At 34.2% G+C, this 22,344-nt stretch overlaps 1 protein-coding gene across 7 annotated transcripts in view; it reads left to right on the top strand.

The window, feature by feature from the left end:
* The window catches only part of Synd (protein kinase C and casein kinase substrate in neurons protein Synd), a 235,853-nt gene that overhangs the window by 196,314 nt on the left and 17,195 nt on the right, over positions 1–22,344 (top strand). For 3 of the 7 annotated variants that reach the window (XM_085961274.1, XM_085961270.1, XM_085961271.1), the window contains exon 5: positions 17,507–17,518. The exons of the other annotated variants lie outside the window; for them this stretch is intronic. In XM_085961274.1, coding sequence (XP_085817400.1) covers positions 17,507–17,518 — 12 coding nt within the window. The remainder of the gene's footprint in view (positions 1–17,506; positions 17,519–22,344) is intronic. 7 annotated transcript variants of the gene reach the window in all.

The raw sequence follows: 22,344 nt of genomic DNA, 5'->3' as shown, positions 1-22,344 counted from the left end.
TTGACGGACGGCGACGCCATTTTGACAACTGCATAGACAACGTTCTTCCATAAACCAATAACTTTAAAATGCTGCCACAAGCTTAAATATTGTTTCCCGACCACAATACTTACCTTAAAAGATGCATAATAACATACCCAACATTATTCCATCAATAACTCAACATTGACAGTTTTGTTGGATACAACATTATTCCGGGCAACGGCTCAATTAATAGTCAACCTTTGTATTTGTATAAATTAATACTATTAGTAAGTGCTTAGTAAACTTAGTAGTGGCAACGAGTTTAGTAAAAGCTAAATTTTTTTAATTCATTGATTCATATTATGGCGGCAGTGGTCGGCAATAGTATAGTGATATTCAAACATAATCACATTGTCAAGACAACAGCACTAAAGAAGCAAGCAATTGACTTTTGGGCCATCTCCAATTTTATTAAAGCTAGATACAACACATTTTGACCGGATGTCCCTCGTAATTACGATAAAACCTACATATTATATCTGTACCCGAGAAGCATACGGATGCAAGTCCAAAACATGAAATGTTCAGGAGAGCCAAAAAACTATTTTATTTTATGTTAAGCTCTTATAACTTTTAAAAATATTTATACAGATTGATAAAAAAAATAAGTTATGAAAATCAATTAATTTTGAATAAGAATTGTGTTTTTTTTTTGATTTTTTATATGTAGAAGACATAGAAAAAAAATATTTAAAAATATAGGTATTGACTTCAGTGGACTTGAGTCCTTATGCTTGGAAATGAAATTGAAAATTTGGCTGAATTGACTGGCAGTACATGACTGTTAGTAGTAGTTGTTTAACCATTTTACGATTATTTGGTGCGAAGAATTCTTGGGTGCCGATCCAGATACCAAAAAGATGAATACATTTAGAGGTAGAAAATAAAGGTGCTTAAAAATAAATATTTTTTCGATTACATACTCTACAAAAAAAAATATTTCTGCTTATCTGCGTCTGCGTTTGCACAAAGTATTTTATATTATAGACAACATTTGATTTTTTCTTCTACCGGAAAAATGTGCCGGGGCACAGCCAGCTACGTCTCACACTAGTGTGCCGCGTTACAACGGTTGCGGAGCACTGACCTACAGGATCAATGTGTGTATAATACTGTTATGTTAATGAAAAGTTAGAAAGCATTCATTATAGTTTATTAAGAACTCCGATGCAATTATAAAGTTTTTTTATTAACATTAAGAAATCAAAAAATTACAGTGCTACATAAACAATTATTTAACTTTCAATCATCAATCATTTCTTCATCACCCGATTGAGGATACTCCGGCATATTATTTTTGTGAGCTAAGTTTTTGTAAAAAAAAGTGCAGTGGTTCTGGAATCCACTGCTACATTTTTTGCAGATCTGCAAACTAAGCGGTGTTATTCACTTCACATATTACACTTGGAGTAGTCAAAACATCTCTCTTTTTTCTTCTTACGGCAACTTGTTTGAAACAACTTTGCTGAAAAGTGTTTTTGTATAATAATACTCCCGGCATATTATCGTCAGCTCGCAGCTAGACCACCGTGGATAATAGGAAATCCTCACCATCAACATTCTTTTTTCGTACGACAAAATGTGATTGGGAACCAGTATAAAGTGATGCCATATTCAGCTATCAGACCAGATAGTTATTTCTTCCACATCATCTCCCATGGCATCATATATCCATTTAAGGATACAAGACGCCACTTAATTTGCCTCCCTGGCACCAACTGTCTCATTCCACATACAGCAATATGCCTTTTCATTTGTGCTGTCAAGAATGGTTTTGTTCAAAACCCACATTTTTTTTTAAATAAAGTGATTGGGCATTTGTAAAAAACGGACAGGGAAGACATTTCTGCATATCAACTATTAATATGACTTCAGAAGATGTAGTCTTTGCTCGAAACTTTTTCAAATCGTATCGTAATTTTGCTTCGTTGATATGTTAATTTTTTTCTTCCTCGAGCTTTGGTTTGTCCGTCTCGTTTGCATTTTTTAATTTATGACAAATTGGTCACAGACATCACAGGTATCGTTACTTGGTGGTTGAAAACTCAAGTTGAATTTTTCATTAAAATTTTTGCAGTAGAGCCATTCTTTTGCATGATTTTCAAGATGCATTTCTGTGTACAGTTGGTTAAATTCAAATCACGCTTACATTCAAATGAGTGCCCAGATATTTTTGGGAAATTATATAATATGACTGACTAAAGATTTGATAATATTATCATCCAGTTTATTTGCTGGGGGATGCCGACCCCTACCATCTGGAGGCAGAACCGAGCCCGCGCACTGAAGGTTTTTATTTATTGCGAGGGTGACTAATTTGTCACTGAGATTAAAAGTATTGAGAAACATTGTCTTGCATACTCTTATCTTATTTTGATTCATCCCTACAGCCAGAAAATAACACTTTGTGTATTTTCTGATAAACGGCTTTAAATTATTCCTTGGCCGTAATCGTTCAATGATTTCAATATCTATCAATGATACAATAAGTTGACGACGTAAATCCCAACTTTCCGTTTTCCAAAACCTCTCGTGTACATCAATTCTTTGTTGGTTTGTTATCAAATTACAGTCTCTCTGACAACGCTGATTGCATCTACTTTTCAATGCTTTGGCCGGTATCCACTTACTGCTAACAGCAGACTTGTATTGAACTCCTGTAAGGTGTTTGGTTTTTGCCCGCTGTCTTTTCTATTTAGCCTGATTAATCACAAGTTTTCTCCCAACTGATTTCTTTTGAGCTGATGATTCTTCCAAAATTAGATTGTCAGTCTCTTCTTAACGAATGGGGGTGGGGATTTCTTCTAAATGAACCGGGGGAATAATAAAGTGTTTATTGTCCGACTTGGTAGAGCTATTGATGGTCTATTCAGGATCTTTGTCAGAGTCAGGGTCATATATTGGATCAACTAATGTAAACCTTGCTGAATTTTGATCCGGGGATTTCTTCGACGTTGAAGGCAATTAAATTTCAGTCAGAATATTTTGTACATAAATAAGAATATTTTTAGTATTGTATGGATTGAAAATTGTACGTGCTACGGATAAAACAGTATAAAGATCTAAGTACATATGGCAACATCGTTTTTTTCCAAAATTTATAAATGAAAAATGTACTCAACCTGGGACATGCTTTGTACCTATAGCGTTTCCTCTTTGAGAAGAAACAAGAATATAATGATCAATAATGATGCGTAAGTCAAAAGCATAGACAGTTACCATAGAAGCAGACGGATGTACATTGGACTTGAGTCGGAATGCAACTGATTTTACTGATGCATAAGGATGCAAGTCCATGTACACCCTTCTGCTTCTAATGAGTTATGGCTGTTGCATCCGTATACATCATTGAAAATCCTTTATTCTTTAAGATAGGACTTGCATCTCTCTGCCACTGATAAACATGATCATTAACTATAAGTTGTCATCATTAACTCATTTCTTCAAATTTTGGACTTGCATCCGTATGCTTCTCGGGTACAGATATTAATTCAACATACCATTTTTTGTTTATTACCATAAATATAGGTGAAAAACTCAATGCATTATAATATCGTTGATCTGGCGTTTAGTTGATCGATGACGATATAATCATAACTGCTTCGAATCCGTCTGCAACCTTCAGAATTTGCTGAAACAGTTCATCATTTCCTTCTTTCCATCTCCAAACTATTAATCAGTGAACCACATCAAGCGGGATGAATATCGCTACAATGGGCACAGTATTATTATCAGCCTGAATCAATCATCTGCTCGATGAAGACTCTGCAAACAAATTCCACTTCCCTCCGTTTTGTGTGTTGCGTTGCCACGTACTTTCGGAATACTTAACTGTTCTGTCGATCCAGTGGCCTATAGTCTATGTTCCTTATGTTTTCTACCTCTCTGTTACTGTGTCCGGAAACTTGTATGTATGCAGTATGTTGTGTCGTAAATATATGGCCGTATATTAAAGACCGTCCAACCTCTTTGAGTCGTATAGTAATTACTGACATAAAATTCATGTCTAAATAAAACACGGTTCTTCTCGGTTTACAGGAATCCAGCAGCACACAAATTTTGAAAATAGCCGATATACTGGATTATTTGTTATGTTAGGTTACGTTAGGTTTTCAGTCTTGAATTCATGAATTTTGCCAAAATCTGCTATGAAAATTGAATTAATGTTCATATTGGATCTAATAAAATTGGAGACCGTATAGTATACGGTCATCTCTTTCCGATAAGAAAGCTCACGGCGAACTGTGCTGCGGTGAAATGCTGTACGTACCTACAATTTACATGTACAGACCTACAAACTTATCTGAAGAATGGGATGATGGGATGGGGGAGCCACTGTCGAAAACTACCCAATCAAGACTCGTAACTAGACAAAATCTGACATTCGAATGAAATTTTCAAAATAGCGTCCTATGGTACGAGGGTGGGTCAATAATTCCTTAGAAAAAAGCATTAAAACAGTTTTTATTTTTGTATTTTTTTTTTATTTCTCAACATAATCTCCTTGGAGCTCAATACACTTGGTTAGACGTTTCTCAATTTTTTTTAAACCGTCAGAAAAATAAGTTTTCGGAAGGTCCTCAAAATAAGCATTTGTCCGATCGATGACTTCTTCATTTGAAAAAAAACGTTGTCCACTTAGCCATTTTTTTAAGTTTGGGAAAAGGAAAAAGTCACTGGGGGCTAACTCTGGCGAATACGGTGGGTGGTCGACCAATTCGAACTTCAATTCTTCAATTTTAGCCATTGATCGTAAACATGTGTGAACACGGGTATTGTCCTGATGAAAGAGGATTTTTTTCCTGTTTAAATGAGGCCGTTTTTCTTCAATTTTGTTTTTTAGCTGGTCCAATAAAGATGCATAATAATCCCCTGTTATTGTTTTTCCTTTTTCCAAATAGTCAACGAAAATAATTCCACGTGCATCCCAAAATACAGTAGCCATAACCTTACCAGCTGATTTTACGGTTTTCGCCTTCTTTGGACATGGTTCGCCTTTCGCAATCCACTGCTTTGACTGTTCTTTCGTCTCGGGAGTATAGTGGTGTATCCATGTTTCATCTACAGTCACAAAGCGACGAAAAAATTCATCCGGATTGCGTTGCATGAGCGACAACAGGGCTTTAGAGGCCACCACCCTATTGTGTTTATTGTCGACTGTGAGCAAACGCGGCACCCATCTTGCAGAAATTTTTTTCATGCCCAATTTGTCATGTAAAATAGAAATGACGCTACCTTTTGAGATCCCTGTAACCTCAATTATCTCACTCAACTTTAATCTTCGGTCACTTAACACCATATCGTGGATTTTATTGATCATTTCTGGTGTAGTCACCTCTACAGGACGTCCTGAGCGTGGTTCATCCTTTGTTGATGTACGACCACGTTTAAATTCATTTAACCAGTTATAAATAGTTGCAAGTGAAGGAGCAGATATGCCGTGAACTAAATCCAACTCATTTTTTATTTCCTTTGCTGTTAACCCTTTTATATTAAAATGTTTAATAACAGCTCTAAACTCAATTTTCTCTATTTTCCATTTTTCCATTTTCCACAAGCAATTTTTTTTTTAAATGTACGAGAAACACACAACAACCCGACCAATCTGATTGAAACTTCGCAGCATACTGAATCGGTAGTGCCGCTGCATGAAAACAAACCGCTTACAGTACTAGTCGCGCCACCTGTCGGCTTTTCTAAGGACTTATTGACCCACCCTCGTAGTTCGTAGTTCCATTTTTGGCCATTCTACAGATAAGTTTGTAGGTCTGTAACCCCTGTTACCACTGGATAACTAGATTTATAAAATAATAATAAACTGATTCACATCCTTCACCGATGCAGCATTATGTTGGGTCACAAGTATAATCATTTCTTACAAATCTACGAATGAAAAGTTAAACTAAACACGAATAGCTATTAATTATCAATTCATTATTTAGTGAACTCTGTTCGGGACTTCTGAAACTTTGACTCTCCCGATAAGAAAAAATACCGTGCGCTCGATGCGGTAATCTTTTTGGGTCAGAACGGAACACGTTGTGCCACTTTGATGCACTCGCTTTTGGACTCGATATCATCGTCCGCCGTCGAGTAATTTCTCGGCGGTATGTGAATGGGAGGCGGGGTGCGCGATGTGGGTCATTTGTCAGGCGACAGGTGTCCTTACTCACCCAGGCGTCGGCAATCGCGTCTCGCGTGGAAACATATTCATCAACAAAAAATATGTTTGTCATATTAACAATTAACTGCATGTCAACACAGTCATCACCCGGGGATGATCTACTGCAGTACGAAAGGCTTCTTTGGCGCCTTCCACTCCTCTCAGTTTTAACCTTTTTCTATCTGCTTCTGCTTATCTGTTCTATACACAAGACTGTTACAATAGATGACAGTTACAATAAGACAATTACAATAAGTTAGCCGTCTAAACAGTCAAAACTGTCTATCTCGCTCTAAAATTTAGCATAGCCAAGAGAGGTTCTGTTAAAACATTGCACTTATTGTAACCATTACAACAAATTTATGATTACTTCACAATTTGTTTTCACTATGTGTTTGGTCCCATATTATGAACATAATTGGTCGACATCCATTTCTCGTAAAAACAAAATCTGTTAATTTCCATCTCCACCCTATGGAGGCCCATATGATTCTCATGGGATCGAACATATTATGCTGATGTAATGAAAAATCAAATTTTTAACTGTCCCGAGAGGTCCACATGATCTTCTTCGGATTTTATTTACACATTTTATTAGTGGCGTAGCACACTGCAAGAAGCCTAGATGGCACTCACTTCGCGCGGCCTCTCGCAGTGTGCTTTGGTTTATACCTTACTGTTTAATATTATACAGTTTTTAAAAAATTATGCCAAGGTCCATGGAGCGTTTATAAACAAATGAATAAAAAAAAAACCACCGCACCCAATATTTGGTTTTAGGTTGGCAATGTCGCCGTCTAGTGATTCCAGGATAGAATTGTAAATAATTTTACTAAATACACGGCTCGATTCGCTCATTAAATATCGCAACAAACCCTACAGCCTACATAGAGCCCTCTCCTCGATACTCCGCCTCCACTGTGCTAGGTCCTGCGGTGCCTTTTGTGTCAGACATTAGCTTAATTCAATGTTTCAAAAAATATAATATCCTATTTTTTTTTTACAGGGAAAGAGACAATGATATTAGTTTTTGCGATGTGACAAGTTACACTGTGGGTACTATAATTGAATTACCACTATCCCCTTTTTCTAAATTAGATGATATTCTCTAATATTATGTTATTTTTAGCATCTGTCGCAATGGTCGCAATTTTTGAAGACTCCTTTTCTAATAGTTATCAAGTTTGATAAGGCCGTCATTTATTATTGAACAAAATGTTTTATGAGTTTGCTAGTTCAGCCAAAATTTTATCATCTTCCCTTATAAATATATGATCGATATTTTGACATTGGCATTTACCTTCCCACACACGTGAAGATATAATAATCCTGAAAAGAACGTTTCATTAATAATAATTGTGTGGGACATCTTGTCATTTATTTTGTATTTTCTCAGCTGCCATTTCGACCTGGTTTTGTTCGCAACTAGAATCAGTAATAATTAATTGAACGAAATCGATATGGGTATTGATTCTCAGTAAAGACGTGAGTAAAGTGTTGCGTTGTTCATATACAAACTTTCTGAGACTTTGCGATGGATATTATTTCGTGAAATTTTACCCACACCTATATTTTATTGTCAAATTGCGAAACTATTTTTTAACGAAATTTATTAAATGCGTCTCATTTTTCATCGCGGATAAAAGGCCGAAGTATGCAGCTTTTCTGCATTTGACAATAAGTCATAATATCATCGTCGTGTAGTTATAAATAAGTTTATTGACTCGTGTGAAAACATCACAGCCCAGGAAACTCTTATCGCCGGCATTTTTTTTGAGGACCCCCTTCCCCATTATGACGTTCCGTCGTATATGGATGACCCCTTTAGCGTCCAGATTCCGACGTCGTCGACCGATGCGGCTATAATATAGCGGATGATCGCCCTCCACCATGTGCCCGGATCAAGGCCTGAATAAAAACGAACCATAAGTGCGAGTGAGAAAACTTTCGACACGCTTATATCTCCGAAAGTTAGAGTAAGATAAAATTCTACGGCTGAATTAAATATTTTTTGTACGCGTCGCCGGTAAATATTGATTTGAATGATTCATTTAACAACTGCGAGCACGTGTTGCTGAAATGTATTGTTTTTGTGTTAAATATAAAGTTAATGGTTATTAGTTTAAGTTAATGTAGTAGAAAATATGGTTAACTTGTGTTTAAATTTGGTAGCCGTACTGAGAAGCAACATGATGGTATAACGTTCCATAGTTAAGTTAATAATAATAAAATTAAGGTTATAAGCAAGAAACGCGGTTTCATTTTGCCGAACAATACCCACTCTCTTTATATTATTACTCTGAGGCTCGGACTTATGTGTCGATTGTAAAAGAGATGTTTTATCTTCTGATTGTCAATGCTAGATTAAATCCACTATCGATCCACTCGTTGGCGGTAATAATTATAATATAATATTTAAACATACGTAATTATTGTTTTATAATCTTCACGACGCAACTCTCATAAAACAGCAAGACCTAGACAAGTTAACACGTAAACGTCAGTTCAATTCATAAAATATTATGTATATAATTTCTTGTACCTATCACGACAAAATGATAAAATAATCCATGTTCATTAATCGATGAGCTAACCTTCGTTTTATTATTGTTATGGCAAATTGCATCACTGAATCAAATGCATCTATGAACAATAATAATATATACATGCAAAACAATAGGTTTTATTGAATTTCATTACATAAGGATGCATGGAATGCAAAAGTGATGTCACTATTGTTATTGCAAGATCTCCGTTTGAATTGCAATTGAATTGCTTATTATATCGAGTACGTAAACAGTAGTTGCAAGGATTACTTTGATCGGCTTTCCAACGTTGAATATCTCTTCACTGTTGACTAAATATAAAATTAACCTTTTACTGGTCCGCAATGAAAATTGCAGGCATTAATTTGAACAATTAATTATTCATCATTCACTATTGACTCATAATTATACGTGGCAGAAAATCAATTTAAAACAACATCGTAATGTTTTAAAATCGTTGCCCCATTTCTTAGTGAATCCTAGAGAAGGTATCTTAGACTATAGTTACAGTATCGATTCACTCTATATGTATAGCCTGAGCATATTGTCTTTTTTTTTTATGATCATTTTATTCACTTATTTACTTTTTGTTTATGTGTGAAAATGAACAATTTTGTACAACTGTTGAAGTCGCAAGCTTGTTTGTTACAAAGTCATTAGATTTTCTAGAAAATCATAAGTAAATTACAAGGTTCGTCACTTTTATTATTCATGAAAAGGGCTTAAACTCGATTCAGACGAATAAATTATTTAGTTATTTCTACACTAATGTTTACTTAGAAGTTGACCAAGGGCAGACTACACCTGAATAGTTGCGTGCGCGGTCGGATTCAAAAGCTTATTAAAATGGAATTGGTTCGGATGTATCGCTCGGTGGGTGGATAACCGCTGGACAAATGCAGTCGTGCAGTGGTACCCAGGCGGCAACATACGCCTCTATAAAACTTGCTAGATCGTCGAACTGAACAAAGTGGAAATATCTCGTAGCCGTCTTACAAATTTTGTATTAAGAATTTTGAAGGCAGTTCTATTTTCGAAGCGAAAGATTGTACGTGTGGTATATTGGTAACTAGTTTATAATTTTCTTCCTCTATTGGCAGCCCCAAAACCAAAATGGCGGCTTGCGTTCTGGCTTGAAATATATTGTTCAGTGTTCATCGCATGAGTATTCATCTTAAAAAATTCCAATACTGAATATAGGTAGACAAAGTTTTAAGAATGTTAGATTCTTTATTATAGAAAAAATGGACCGAATGGGACTCGAACTCACATCTTCCACTTTCCGGGTGAGTGCTTTGGCTTCTAAGCTAACAATCTGTATATGATTCATGAGAATTATTTTTAATATTTACGTTTAATCTGAGGTACTTCAAATTCCAGCAATCAAAAGACAATCTGCTTTTTTATCAATTAAAGTTATACCAACCACGTTGGCCGCGCGGCTTAAACGTTGGCCTATAGCGTCGTGGGTCCCAGGTTCAAATCCTGGGTCTGGCAAGTACACATATTGTTTTTCAATTTGTGTATGAGTCAGGGTATGGACCTGGACTTGAGCAAGTGACTGACACCCATTTCTCGTAAAAACAAAATCTGTTAATAAAAACCATAATATGATCTTATTAGGATCGGACATGGTCGAAAAAAAAGAGTTATATCCCGTTAACACGTGCATGGATTTACTGTTGACAGTATTATCGCGGCCATAACAAGAAAATATATGGGTAAACATTATTATCCTACAGTTACAAGATTGCATGCATGAATCTAAAAAGTTTGGAAGCTTCTGAATTTTCATGCGACAGTAGGATTTTTTCGATCTGCGCCTGCGCAGTAGAACGATAGTGGCGAACCTGCCGGCAAAAAAACGAATTACGAACGAATTTTCAGGTTGACTGATTTTCTCCACCTGTCAAATAGTACGAAATAGTACCATAAAATGACAACATTGCGTCTCGCTCACTCTTAAAGAATGGATTGGAGAGATAGTCAGCACTTTTACGTGTAAACCGTTATTGTCACGATAGTTTAAAATACTCACTATTGCTGCCAGTAAACCCATGCACATGTACAGGCGCTATAAATGACATTACTAACTAAATTGTCTGAAGACGTCTGATGCTAACAGTGTTTTTGTACTAATGCATAATGTTTTTTTATTCAGTATTGAATTAGATTTATATATTTAATTAAAATCAATGGCCAATGTATTGCATTTGAGTTCCTACATAAAATTGACGAGGAAGTACCTATCGTTCCACAGCTATATAGATTAGCTATACATTCAAATGTCTGCTTTGATACGGCAATATAATATGAGTTGCATTAAATATCAAATTTAATTATGCATTACCCAATCCGATGCATTTAAATATTCAAGACTTATTTCGGCAATAGATGCAATTTAAACACACATAATTATTAACTTATTGGATGCATTTTAAATTATAGTGGAATATCATAGTAGAAGTGTGAAGTTGTCTTGTTATTGTTTGTAATGTTAAAACTGTGGTTATGTAGGTAGTTTAAATTAGTAATTTCAGGCACATAAATATACAGCTTAAAATGCAATACCATAAATAACAAACTTCCTTATACGGGGTTCCATATCCTTTTTGGATTCTAAACTCTTCGCGTCCGGCCCTCTACTTCCCCCAGCAGCGTAGCATGAAGTGTGCATAACATTACAATGTGAGAGATGTTATGTTTATTGAGAATGAATAATGATACGTACTTAGCTGTCTGCGGCACGATATTGTCGGCCGGTCCGCTGGCAAGATTCGAGTAGTTGGCAATAAATTACTGGAGAAATATGAAATGGAGAAGAGGCAGTGGTCAATAGCCAAGGGATAGTGAGCATTCAGCAGAATTATTAACGATAAGTCTTGAAATAATTCTGACCAGAAGGTATTGCCGTTAAATAAAAGTCGTGCGATGCTAGTTATAAAATATGCCACCTATTGCGGTTCTAAAAAAACTCTTTTTAAAGCAAGGCACTCCACGAAGACATTTCAGTAATATATTATCTAGCCCGTCGTCGCACTAAATTGTAAGTTCCAATGGTAGTGCTAGTCAGTGGCGGCCGGTGGTCTTCAGAATAGAATTTTGTGGCAGTACGCAATAATTTTCCTTCTATAAAAAGAAGATGGTTAGGTGTAAATTGGCTGAAATTTCAAACTTGTTCAGATAGTGAATAAAATTTTTATTTATTTATTCTATTTCTCAAAGAAGTTTTAGGATATTGCCTGAATCGTATATATTACGAGGATTATATATAATGTATCTAAAAATACTTGCAAATCTGCATTACAATGCTTTTTATTTATAAAGTTGCGAAAATCTTAGTCTCATTTAGTGTGTAATAAAAAGGCAGTTTTCATTTTCGTAAAATGTTGACGAGTCATAACACTTCCGTTACCTACTAGGATGTTACATTAGGTTGCAAAGCCAGTTAAATCACAGATATTTCAGTTAATATGCACTCCTTTATCTTCATATTTTAGCTATTCCTAGAATCATCAATATTACATCTAATCAAAATGTTATTTTCAAAATCGATAGCGTTATCCAGTAAATACACGCAATTTGTAGATATATGTGGATACATGTAATAAATTATAAATGCACATTGCAAATAGAGCATCGCAATCCATTAAAAACAAAGGAGATAGATCTAAAAGTACCCATATACGATAAAGATATATATGGATGTAAGCGGTACGAATGGTACGATCAAGCATTTATTGCGACTGGCCTTCTTGTAGGCTGTAAGAATGTATATAAATACTCGTTTAACAAACTTAATAAACGCTAAATTTATTTTTGTACATTTACATCAGACACCAATGCGTACTATATCTAATTTTTGCTGGAATACTAAAATTTCATATAATGTTGTGATAAAAGATGCCAAGACTGATGGTAACCCAAGGTGACATCACCGGAATGAACGGAATTTATTAGCATCGTAAAGGGAAGGTTAAAAATGTCGTATACCTATCTTTCTTATAGGTATTTTTAAATATTTCTTGCGTAATTATGTGTATAACATTTTATAATATCTACTTTTTTTAGCCATGTCCATTTATGTATGGCTCTAACAAAACGTGGAATGATAAACCACTGATATTGATGTTTGTATTTTACCTGATGATTTATTTCATATAATATATTCGGATACAACCGGAGAGCCACCATTTTGTTTTTGGGCTGTCAGTAGTTAAAGAAAATATCAAACTTGTTACCAATACAACAACATGTTAATAGTACAATAGTTCGATTCGAAAATCGAACTGCCTTCAAAATTCTTAATACTAAGTGCGTTATTATCCGTATTTCGGAAGAAATCCGTAATCCAATCCACTATTATTAATATATACGTGTGTTACTATGGAAATCAAAATGACATTTCAGTATTCTATATTTGTTTGTTGCAAAATAGCAAAAAAATGATTTGTTGACAATTGCCTTATTTGTCCTAAATTATTAATACATAGAATTGTCAAGTTTATAATATGATCCAACAGAAAATTTAAAGACGTGGTATATAAAAAGTTCTTTTTATCTTGTAATTGTTTATGCATTTATTCGACACTGTGTTTTCTAATTATTTGTTACTTTTGCCGTATATTGTGATTCATTTGAAATTAGTTCAAGTTACCGAGCATGGAGCGATACCTAATTGTTCCAGACAGTTTGGTTTAGTCAGCGTTTCGGCTTGCGGGAATAGAATTCAAAGAACCGTGAATATATAGGCACATACTGAAATGTCAGCAGTCAGTATACTATCGTGAACATATGCAATAACTAGGAATGCTCCACAACCACTGACTGGGTCGTCATTAGCGTTTAATAATAATTGTATGCAAATCTGTAGTTGCAGCTGACGGCCTCTATGATGCAACCGCGATCGCAATAATGATGCACAACACAATCAAACAAAACACAGAACACACACACACAGACAATCGGAGGAAGCTGCCACTTGTTTCGTTCCACTCTCGACTTTTCTCGAAAGGAAACTCAAAGTCGACATTCGAACGGAACAATTCATTCAGTGCCTCCATAATCTCAATCGCATAACAATAATTGATCCGGTGGTATACTTTACTTACATATATATATGTACGTATCGCTACCGCTGTCTTGCGTATTATTTGCTTATCGCTCAGCATATCCGATCTAATTTCATCACTGGCTTTGGATTAACTTCTTTTTTTTTGTAATGAAATACAATACGTCTCGATATTCACGGGAGTTGGGTTGCCGAAAGATAATGCGAATATCGTGTTCTTGCGGTGTTGCCATCTTTCACAAATACGCGGTACAATTTTCAAAAAACGCATTAAAATTATATCGACTTTGGAAAGGAAAAATGGCGTAATCTACACATATCAAATTTTACAGAAGGCAAAAAAACGTTTTTTGTTATGGTATTTAGTATTGAATGATTTTATGTCAAATGTGGCATATTGTGGCGCTCTCACTCAACTGACAACTTATACTGGTGGATCTATAATAAGCATTAATAAAAATACGAGGGCGAGTGAATAGAAACTTATTCTATTTACTAATCGTTAGTACCTACGCCATGGCCCCACATCCTGAAGCGGGCCCCCAAGCTAGAATCTTTGGCGGGCCCCCCTACCTATCGCTAAAGATAAAGGCAGTGTGACGCTCTACAGTAGCGTTTTCCAAATGGTGTAGGTACGCGTTAAAATTAATGTGTATATTTAGTGTTTTTTTTTGTATATTTTAATACATAGGTACCTAATTAAAAATTTTATCATATAACCACATAATTTTAAATAATAACATTATTGAAGGAAAATAGCACCGCAGGCGACTTTTTTTTACTATTACAGAGAATTTGTGATGTATGTTTATATCACTTATCTGGTCGACTCGACTCGCCGGGCCCTTCGTGAGCCCGGGCCCCAAGGCTAGAGCCCTGTCACCCCCCCCCCCCCCTTTGTGGGGGCCATGATCTACGTACCGCCACAATAACTCCTCTCGCACCCGCAACTTGTAGCAATGTGTTTACCGCCTAATGGATCGGCTTGACTGACCATTTTACTAAACTACTCGACTAAATTTGTTCAGACACGGTTTTTTACCAAATCACTCGCTACTTTACTAAATCACTGGCACAGTCCGAACAAGGCTTAACACTTACCCTACCAGTGTTTAGTGACAAATAAGAATACCAAGGAGTATTCTTCAATTTACTATTCACGTCACAACAGCGGAAGAAAAAGATTGTCCAACGATAATGGCTCTGTCGGATCGACTAACGACCGACATCATCATATTATTCAAACTCGTTGCTATATTCTAAATATTTTAATATACATACGTATAAGAATAAAATTATTGTCTATGGTAGTGTAGTAAAATTGTCTTCGGTAGCCGAATAATATGTACAATAATTCAATACTCCATCAATTCTTCTAACGAGCTCTTCCACTTACGTAGTGGCCGTTCGAATTGGGTTTATCAAGTGAAATAATCTTTTTATGATAGCAAAAAAATAAATAAAACCAAAGTAGCATGCTCGCCGCACGCGATCATGGAACGAATGGATTTTAAGTTACCTATTATTTCGAAATAATGGATTACTTTCCGTTACCCCCCAGGTATTAAATTTTCTCGGATTATATTTCACGTGAATAATTTCATAAAAATCACTGTATCAGTAGTAGATCCTATAGGAATACTGTGTTATTGAAAATCAACACAATGGACGAATTTCTGTTTTCGTCCACCGTTCGTTTAGTGGTAGTTTATTTAGAATTATTGCATATTGGCACTTAACGTATTATACACTGTTACTTTCCGTTACCTGCAGATTTTGAAATTACTCGATTATATTTCAATTAATTTCATAACCTAGAGGAATACTGGGTTATTTGAAAACGAAATTTTGGGAATGAGACAACGCCAGGACAATTGGGCGCCGCCGCCGCACGGTCGAATGAAATAAATCGACATTCGTTACGACTTTATACAGAAAGTAGACGAGGATTTTTAATCAGTTCCTATCTACTTCTTAGTAGTTTTAATTAATTTTGCTCTTAACATATTATGTAAAGTTTTTTTTTATTGCGGATTAAAAATAATCATGCCTGAGACTTTATATAAAAATAAAAGAACTCTTTTCTCGTTGTCGCCTTCATGCAGATAGCATGCATTTTGAATGAGCTGATTTGCTTCTTCTGCCTTGATTGAAAAAACGCGTGTTTCAAATAGGTGATCAAGATCTGCTCCAAAATATGTATCATGCTTCATGATTCATTAACTATTATGTGTGTAATAGTTATATTTTTCGGAATCGTTTATCTTCATTGCTGAGGGTTGTGAATTCATTTGGCTGGAGTGGGTCTGACTAACACCTACTACGAATATAATACGCAATTATTTTCTGCACTCTTGTTGGCTTCCTTTTACTCAGCTTCTCCAAATTTATTGTCACCATTATATTATAGGTACTTTTGAAAGATACGAGGTTACGTCTCCTTGTGAACTTTTTAGGATAGATTTGTTGGCGCGCTTATTAGTCCAGAAATTATGAGCATGTTCTTCAAATGTCCAAAATCACATGTTACAATTTTTATTATTTAGACATTAGTGATTTTCAACCAGTTTAGTTCTTGAGTGAGGTAAAATTTCATATCGTGTTTTCCCCCCTTCAATTTAACTTATTACGTACCCATCGCTACAATCTCAATTACTGTGTCCTTTCCTCTCCTTCCGTACCGTATAATATATATCCATGTGTGTAAAAGATGGTTCAGTAGATGACCACGATATGTCATTGGAAAACTCCTGAACCTCTGATAAATTATCAAAGTGAATGTTTCCAAGAAAAAAGTTTAAACTTTCTCTGATTGTAGAAGTTGTGGTTATAATCAGCAGGACGATCACGATGGGCGAGCCGGTCAAGCGTCGGATTATAGTGTCGTGGGTCCCAGGTTCGAATCCTGGTTCTGGAAAAAAAACACATATTGTTTTTCAATTTGTGTTTGAGTCAGAGTATTGATCTAATAGGTTGACCAAGTGGCTGACATCCATTTCTTGTAAAAACAAAAATCTGTTATTAAAAATCTTAATTATAGTTAATATTTACTTAATTACAAACCCACTCTGTGGAGGCCAATATGACCAGACATGGTCAAAAAAAAATAAGCAGGATGTTTTGCGTATATTATAATATTATCATTGTATCGGGTTATTATTGCACTTAATAAGTTTTACCTAATGTTGATATATATTTTTTAAATCAATCTTATTTCACTGGGATGTAGAATAATTGGTGGTTATAATATTAGCAGGGCATTTTGGGTATTACACCGTATCAGCTTCAAAACTCATTAAGTGCAATGGTTTATTATTGCACTTAATGAGGTTTACCTCATGACTATATATATTTTTTTAAATCAATCACTGATTAGTAGTAGATACCATTTCCTTCCACCTAAGTTATGTTAATTTAACATTGTCCCTCTAATTACCATTCTATATTAATTTACAAAATAATACATTTCTAATTTATTAATGATTAAAAAATATACAATTAATTTTTATTCACTTTTAATTTTATTCTGTAAAATATTACTTAATTAATTTGTGGGTGGACATAGTTTGGTTTATAACATTGATTTACCATATTGACCTAGTTGATTAATTTAATACTGTATTTTTTTTCTTTTTTTTTGTATTGACTGATGTGTTTTGGTTGGCTTTTTTTCTGGTTCGCGACTTGGCGTGCCGTCTGCAGCGTTCCGCTACGGTAAGGATTCTCGGGTGCTTCTTCTTCACACTAACCACCATCCCAACTGTAACACCAGCTGTCGCTGTTTACTTGGCTTTACCTATACTACTTTCTACCTGTGTGATATTTAACCAAAAATAAAAACATTTTGGGACGTTCCATTGTGACTTATGCAGTTCTTACTCTAACATTAAAGAACACAATGAAACACAAATAATAATCTATAGTGAACATATAAAATTTTTGAAATATCTATATTATGTACTATTTCATTTCTTTCGACATCTTCACGCACTGTGCAAAGCCTGAAGATGCCAAAAGGCAAAACTCGGGTCAGCCAAACTGATTCTCACCAAATAGTAAAAACTCCTACCAATTAGAATTTAAATTAAATTTTCATCAAATAGTCTCAATCGATCATGTTAATGGTCTGAGTACTTGCATACATTTGTGTTTCATTAATTCATCCATCAACGATTAGCACTAAAACATGAATAATTCTAAATATTCACCCGCTAGCTTTTTGTTTTTACCGTTTATATAATCTGATGTATGATTTTAAAAAGTGATATCAGTATAATATGTAGGCCTATTCCAGCAGTGTCGTGTTTACTGTTAACACGAAATTTAGCACATGTGCTCGCACTTAAATACATACTACGCCCATTATTAATTATTAGCATGGAAATTTTGTGCGCGTGCAAGTGCTAAATTACATTTTAACACATACTGCCGGAATAGGGCTACTATACATTTAATGTCAATTCTTGGTGGGAAACCATTACGTATATAAAATTAAATTAAACAAAGGAACAAAACGTTGTTCAACTATTGCGATTAATTACTACAAAACATTTTATTTTATCAATTAAAAATATTTAAAACAACTTTGATGTAGGTATTTGAAATTCACCTATCAGGTATCAGGATATCAAGTAGTTAGGTACCTACCAACTAAAAATATTATATTATTAATTATTGTATATTTACACTGTATTTTTTTGTGAATCTTTCAACATTACGAATCTATTGCAATCATTCTATAATGAAACCTGCAATGGATCTTAAACACATTCATCAACAGTTTCAACACTTGGGAACGATTCACACTCATCTTCATTCAATATGCATAACATCTTAACACCCTGCTACTATAATCCTGTGTGTGTATGCGTGGATACATTTTAACCACCCTTTAGTATAGTATTAACTTTGAATGTTTTCATTAACCTGTCGCACATAATGACAATTTTGAGATGACACGCTGCCCAAATGCAACCTTATATAATTTTTTTAGAGAAAATTATCATTATTATATAGATAAGTGTACATTTATCACTCATGGGTAATAAATTGCTTTTTATCAGTAAATAAATACTCATTAGTCACTGATAATAAAAAAAAATGGCATGTTTACTAATATTTTCATGTGACTCATTGGTATATTTACATATTATAGGATCTTATATGCAATAACATAATAATTATTATACAATATAGCTACATTCATTTGACTGGATACCTTTATAAAAGATTCCCATATATATGCCTTCATTCCTCCGAAATTGCATTGGCTATTGAACAAACCCTTGTTCCATAGAGATGAATTTTCGTACACATGTACTCTGAAATTAGAGCACACTTCTAAATTTTTGTCAAACTGGAACTCGGTTCAGTGATTTTTACAGTAAAATCACAAAAGGTTTTATTTAACAGCAAGAAGATTGAATATCTTTGGTTATTATGTCATAAAAACGCATGCCTCGTCTTACATATCCTTGTCCTCTAAAAATATTAAATGACCAAATAGGATATTTGAGAAGATAATATATTCAAATACATAATTTGTCTATTCTGCCTTTGATTTTAAATTGATTTTCTCAAAACATGCAAAAACTGGACATAAAACACCATCGATATATTAATATTATATGCTTATGAGGGATACCTATTTATTTTTCAACTACTAACAATTACGTTAGTTTTATGTTTCTGATTTTAAAATGTTGAATCTATGAAGTGGGCAATATTAATTTAAATTTCATGTCATTTCATATGTTTGTTTATTAATGAAAATCTTTCCCATGTCTATAAAAAATGCATTGGATAAGTATCCTTCACTGGCATGACAACTAGTGAAACGTCTTACAATAATTCTTTCTGTTAATTGATAATCCTATTCCACGTATACGTAATAGTGTGTTACAATTTTGTCATCCATGCACATTTTTTTTGCACTGAAAAGTCTGCACATGCACATTTTGCTGTGAAGACATTGCAGTGCACTGTTGCCAACCTACTAACCTAATAAACGACTGTTGCAATATGTATATTATTGAAATCTGTTGACAGCCAATTGAGTCAAGTGAATCTATTCAATCATTGTGTCTAAATTATTTAATATGCTGTTTGCTTCTACTAATAAATATTTCAGAGTACAGTCTTTACTTATACTTGATAAAGATCACCATATGAACGAAACTGTAAAGTAATTCTTATCTATTGCCAGGCAATAAATATTGTTACTTGCATATAAATTTATGATAATTTAAAAAGCATTTTCTAGGTACATAGTAGAATTTCATTTTATAATATTGATTATATTATCATAAAATAATTTATAGTTTAGTAATGTATGTCTTTGGACTATAATGACGTGTGCTAACAAAAGTTTTGGGTACTGTTCGGTTATACGGAATACATCGGAAAACGCGTTTTGAAAATAGCCGATAAACTGGATTATTTGTTAGGTTAACCTAACCAAACCTAACCTAACCTAACCCAACCCAACCTAACATAACCTAAACTAACCCAAACTAACAAATAATCCAGTTTATCGGCTATTTTCAAAACGCGTTTTCCGCTGTATTCCGTATAACCGAACAGTACCAAGTTTTGAATTCAGTTATTTTTTACAAGATTTAAGAATGTAGCATTCTTCATTAAAAATAAATAACTATGAAACATACCTATTAGAAAAATCTTGAACCCAGTACGATTCGAACACATCTCTTCCACTTGCTGGGCGATACTAACTCAAGTACCATCCTCGTAGATATTTCCTATTAACTAACTACACAATCTGACATGTTTTCAATTCCCCTTAATAAACGAGACAATCAAAAATGGTAGCTATTTAAATAGTGACAGAATTTGCAAGCATGTAAAGATTTAAATTTGCATTCCAGACGCCAGCTTTTAATCAACATTAGTCATGTTCCTTAATCTAAATTTAAAATGATGGCAATATGTGGATTGATATAATTTGAACACACCTCAGATAGCATACTTATTAGGAAATATCTGCAAGGTACCATTCTTAAGTCATTTGATTATTTTGTTTAAGTACTCGCCTGGTAAACGAAAGACGTGTGTTCAAATCCAAGACTTATTCTAATTGGTATTTTTTAAGGCTTTTCTAAGTTATGTATTAGGTAAACGATTGTTTCTTTCGATTTGAATTCGAAACAATTCACACTAAATATTCCAAGTATAAGTTAGTTCTGGGCATTAGTGGGATGGATAACTTAAGCCTGGTGGATCACCATTAATATATTTTCATCAGTATATTGATGGATAGATGCGCAGATGTGATGCAGACTATTTATTGATCAAAATATTGCACATCGTTCTGATTTATTTCATGTTGAATGCCAATTTTTTTGACATTGTGAATATGTATTATACACAGTTTGTATGTAGTTGTTTTCCCTAATTGCTGACATTCATGATTCTCCACTCGACTCTGTCGGCCATCTTTATAAATACTTACTCTATTGAGTACGTATTTTACACTTTTTCCAAATGCTCTTTATAAGTGCATTCATTTATTATTTGGCTATGCTTGTAATAGTGTTATTTTTTTACCGCATGACAGTGACACAAAATAATCACCACATTACTCGAAGGCAGCATTTAATGTTACCAACATAACAATTATTCTGAAGAAAAAAAAACTAATATATTATTATGTGATTTACAATTTTAATAACAATGTCAAGTGTATAAATAGCCTTGTATATAAATGAAGGTATAACAAAGAATATTGAATAATAACATGTTTGGGAAATATGGTTTTTTTTGGTTTATGTAAGCATGGTAAAATGGCAAAATAATTGAATAAAAAGTATCACCAAATAGTTCAGTGTGGCATATTAGTATAAATAATTAATTGAAAGAGTTGTTTTTAGACCAGAACTAGCCCATAACTAACAATTAAACACAATGATTTAGTAATGATGATTGCTTAGAGAAATCTAAAATATACAATCCATTGAAATTTTCTAAATAGTTTTCTTTCAGGGTTTTTTTTACTTAAAACATTTGATAACACAGATCTTTGTTTACAACCATTGGTATATTATGTGTCGATGACACTATTAAAAATGACATTTGCTACCCTATCTCATAACCATGTTAAACGTAATCCTTCATTATTAATTGAACACAGAACACAGCTCTGCTTAAGCGTCGGCCTATAGCGTCATGGGTCCCAGGATCGAATCCTGGGTCTGGCAAGTAGACATATTGTTTTTCAGTTTGTGTATGTGTTTGTGTATGTATAATAGGTTGAGCAAGTGGCTGACATCCATTTCTCGTAAAACAAAATCTGTTTTAACCCATATTATGATCCTATTAGGATCTGACATGGTCGAAAGAAAAAAGATTGATTGAACTGGCAAAGTTATTATTGTTAATTCCACTTTAATCGAGTCATTTACGTTGACAGCTGTTTCTGGCTATAAGCCCATCTTTGAAACGGTCGACTATATCTAATGTTGAAGATTCGGATAACCTGTTTTCAATCTTGCGCTGTTGTGATAGAAATTGGTTATTTTGGTTAT

Source organism: Rhyacophila brunnea, unplaced genomic scaffold, assembly GCF_057557595.1.
Source record: "Rhyacophila brunnea isolate RB1 unplaced genomic scaffold, BYU_Rbru_1.0 scaffold_12, whole genome shotgun sequence".
Lineage (NCBI taxonomy): Eukaryota > Metazoa > Arthropoda > Insecta > Trichoptera > Rhyacophilidae > Rhyacophila > Rhyacophila brunnea.
This window is presented reverse-complemented; position numbering and strand designations above follow the sequence as displayed.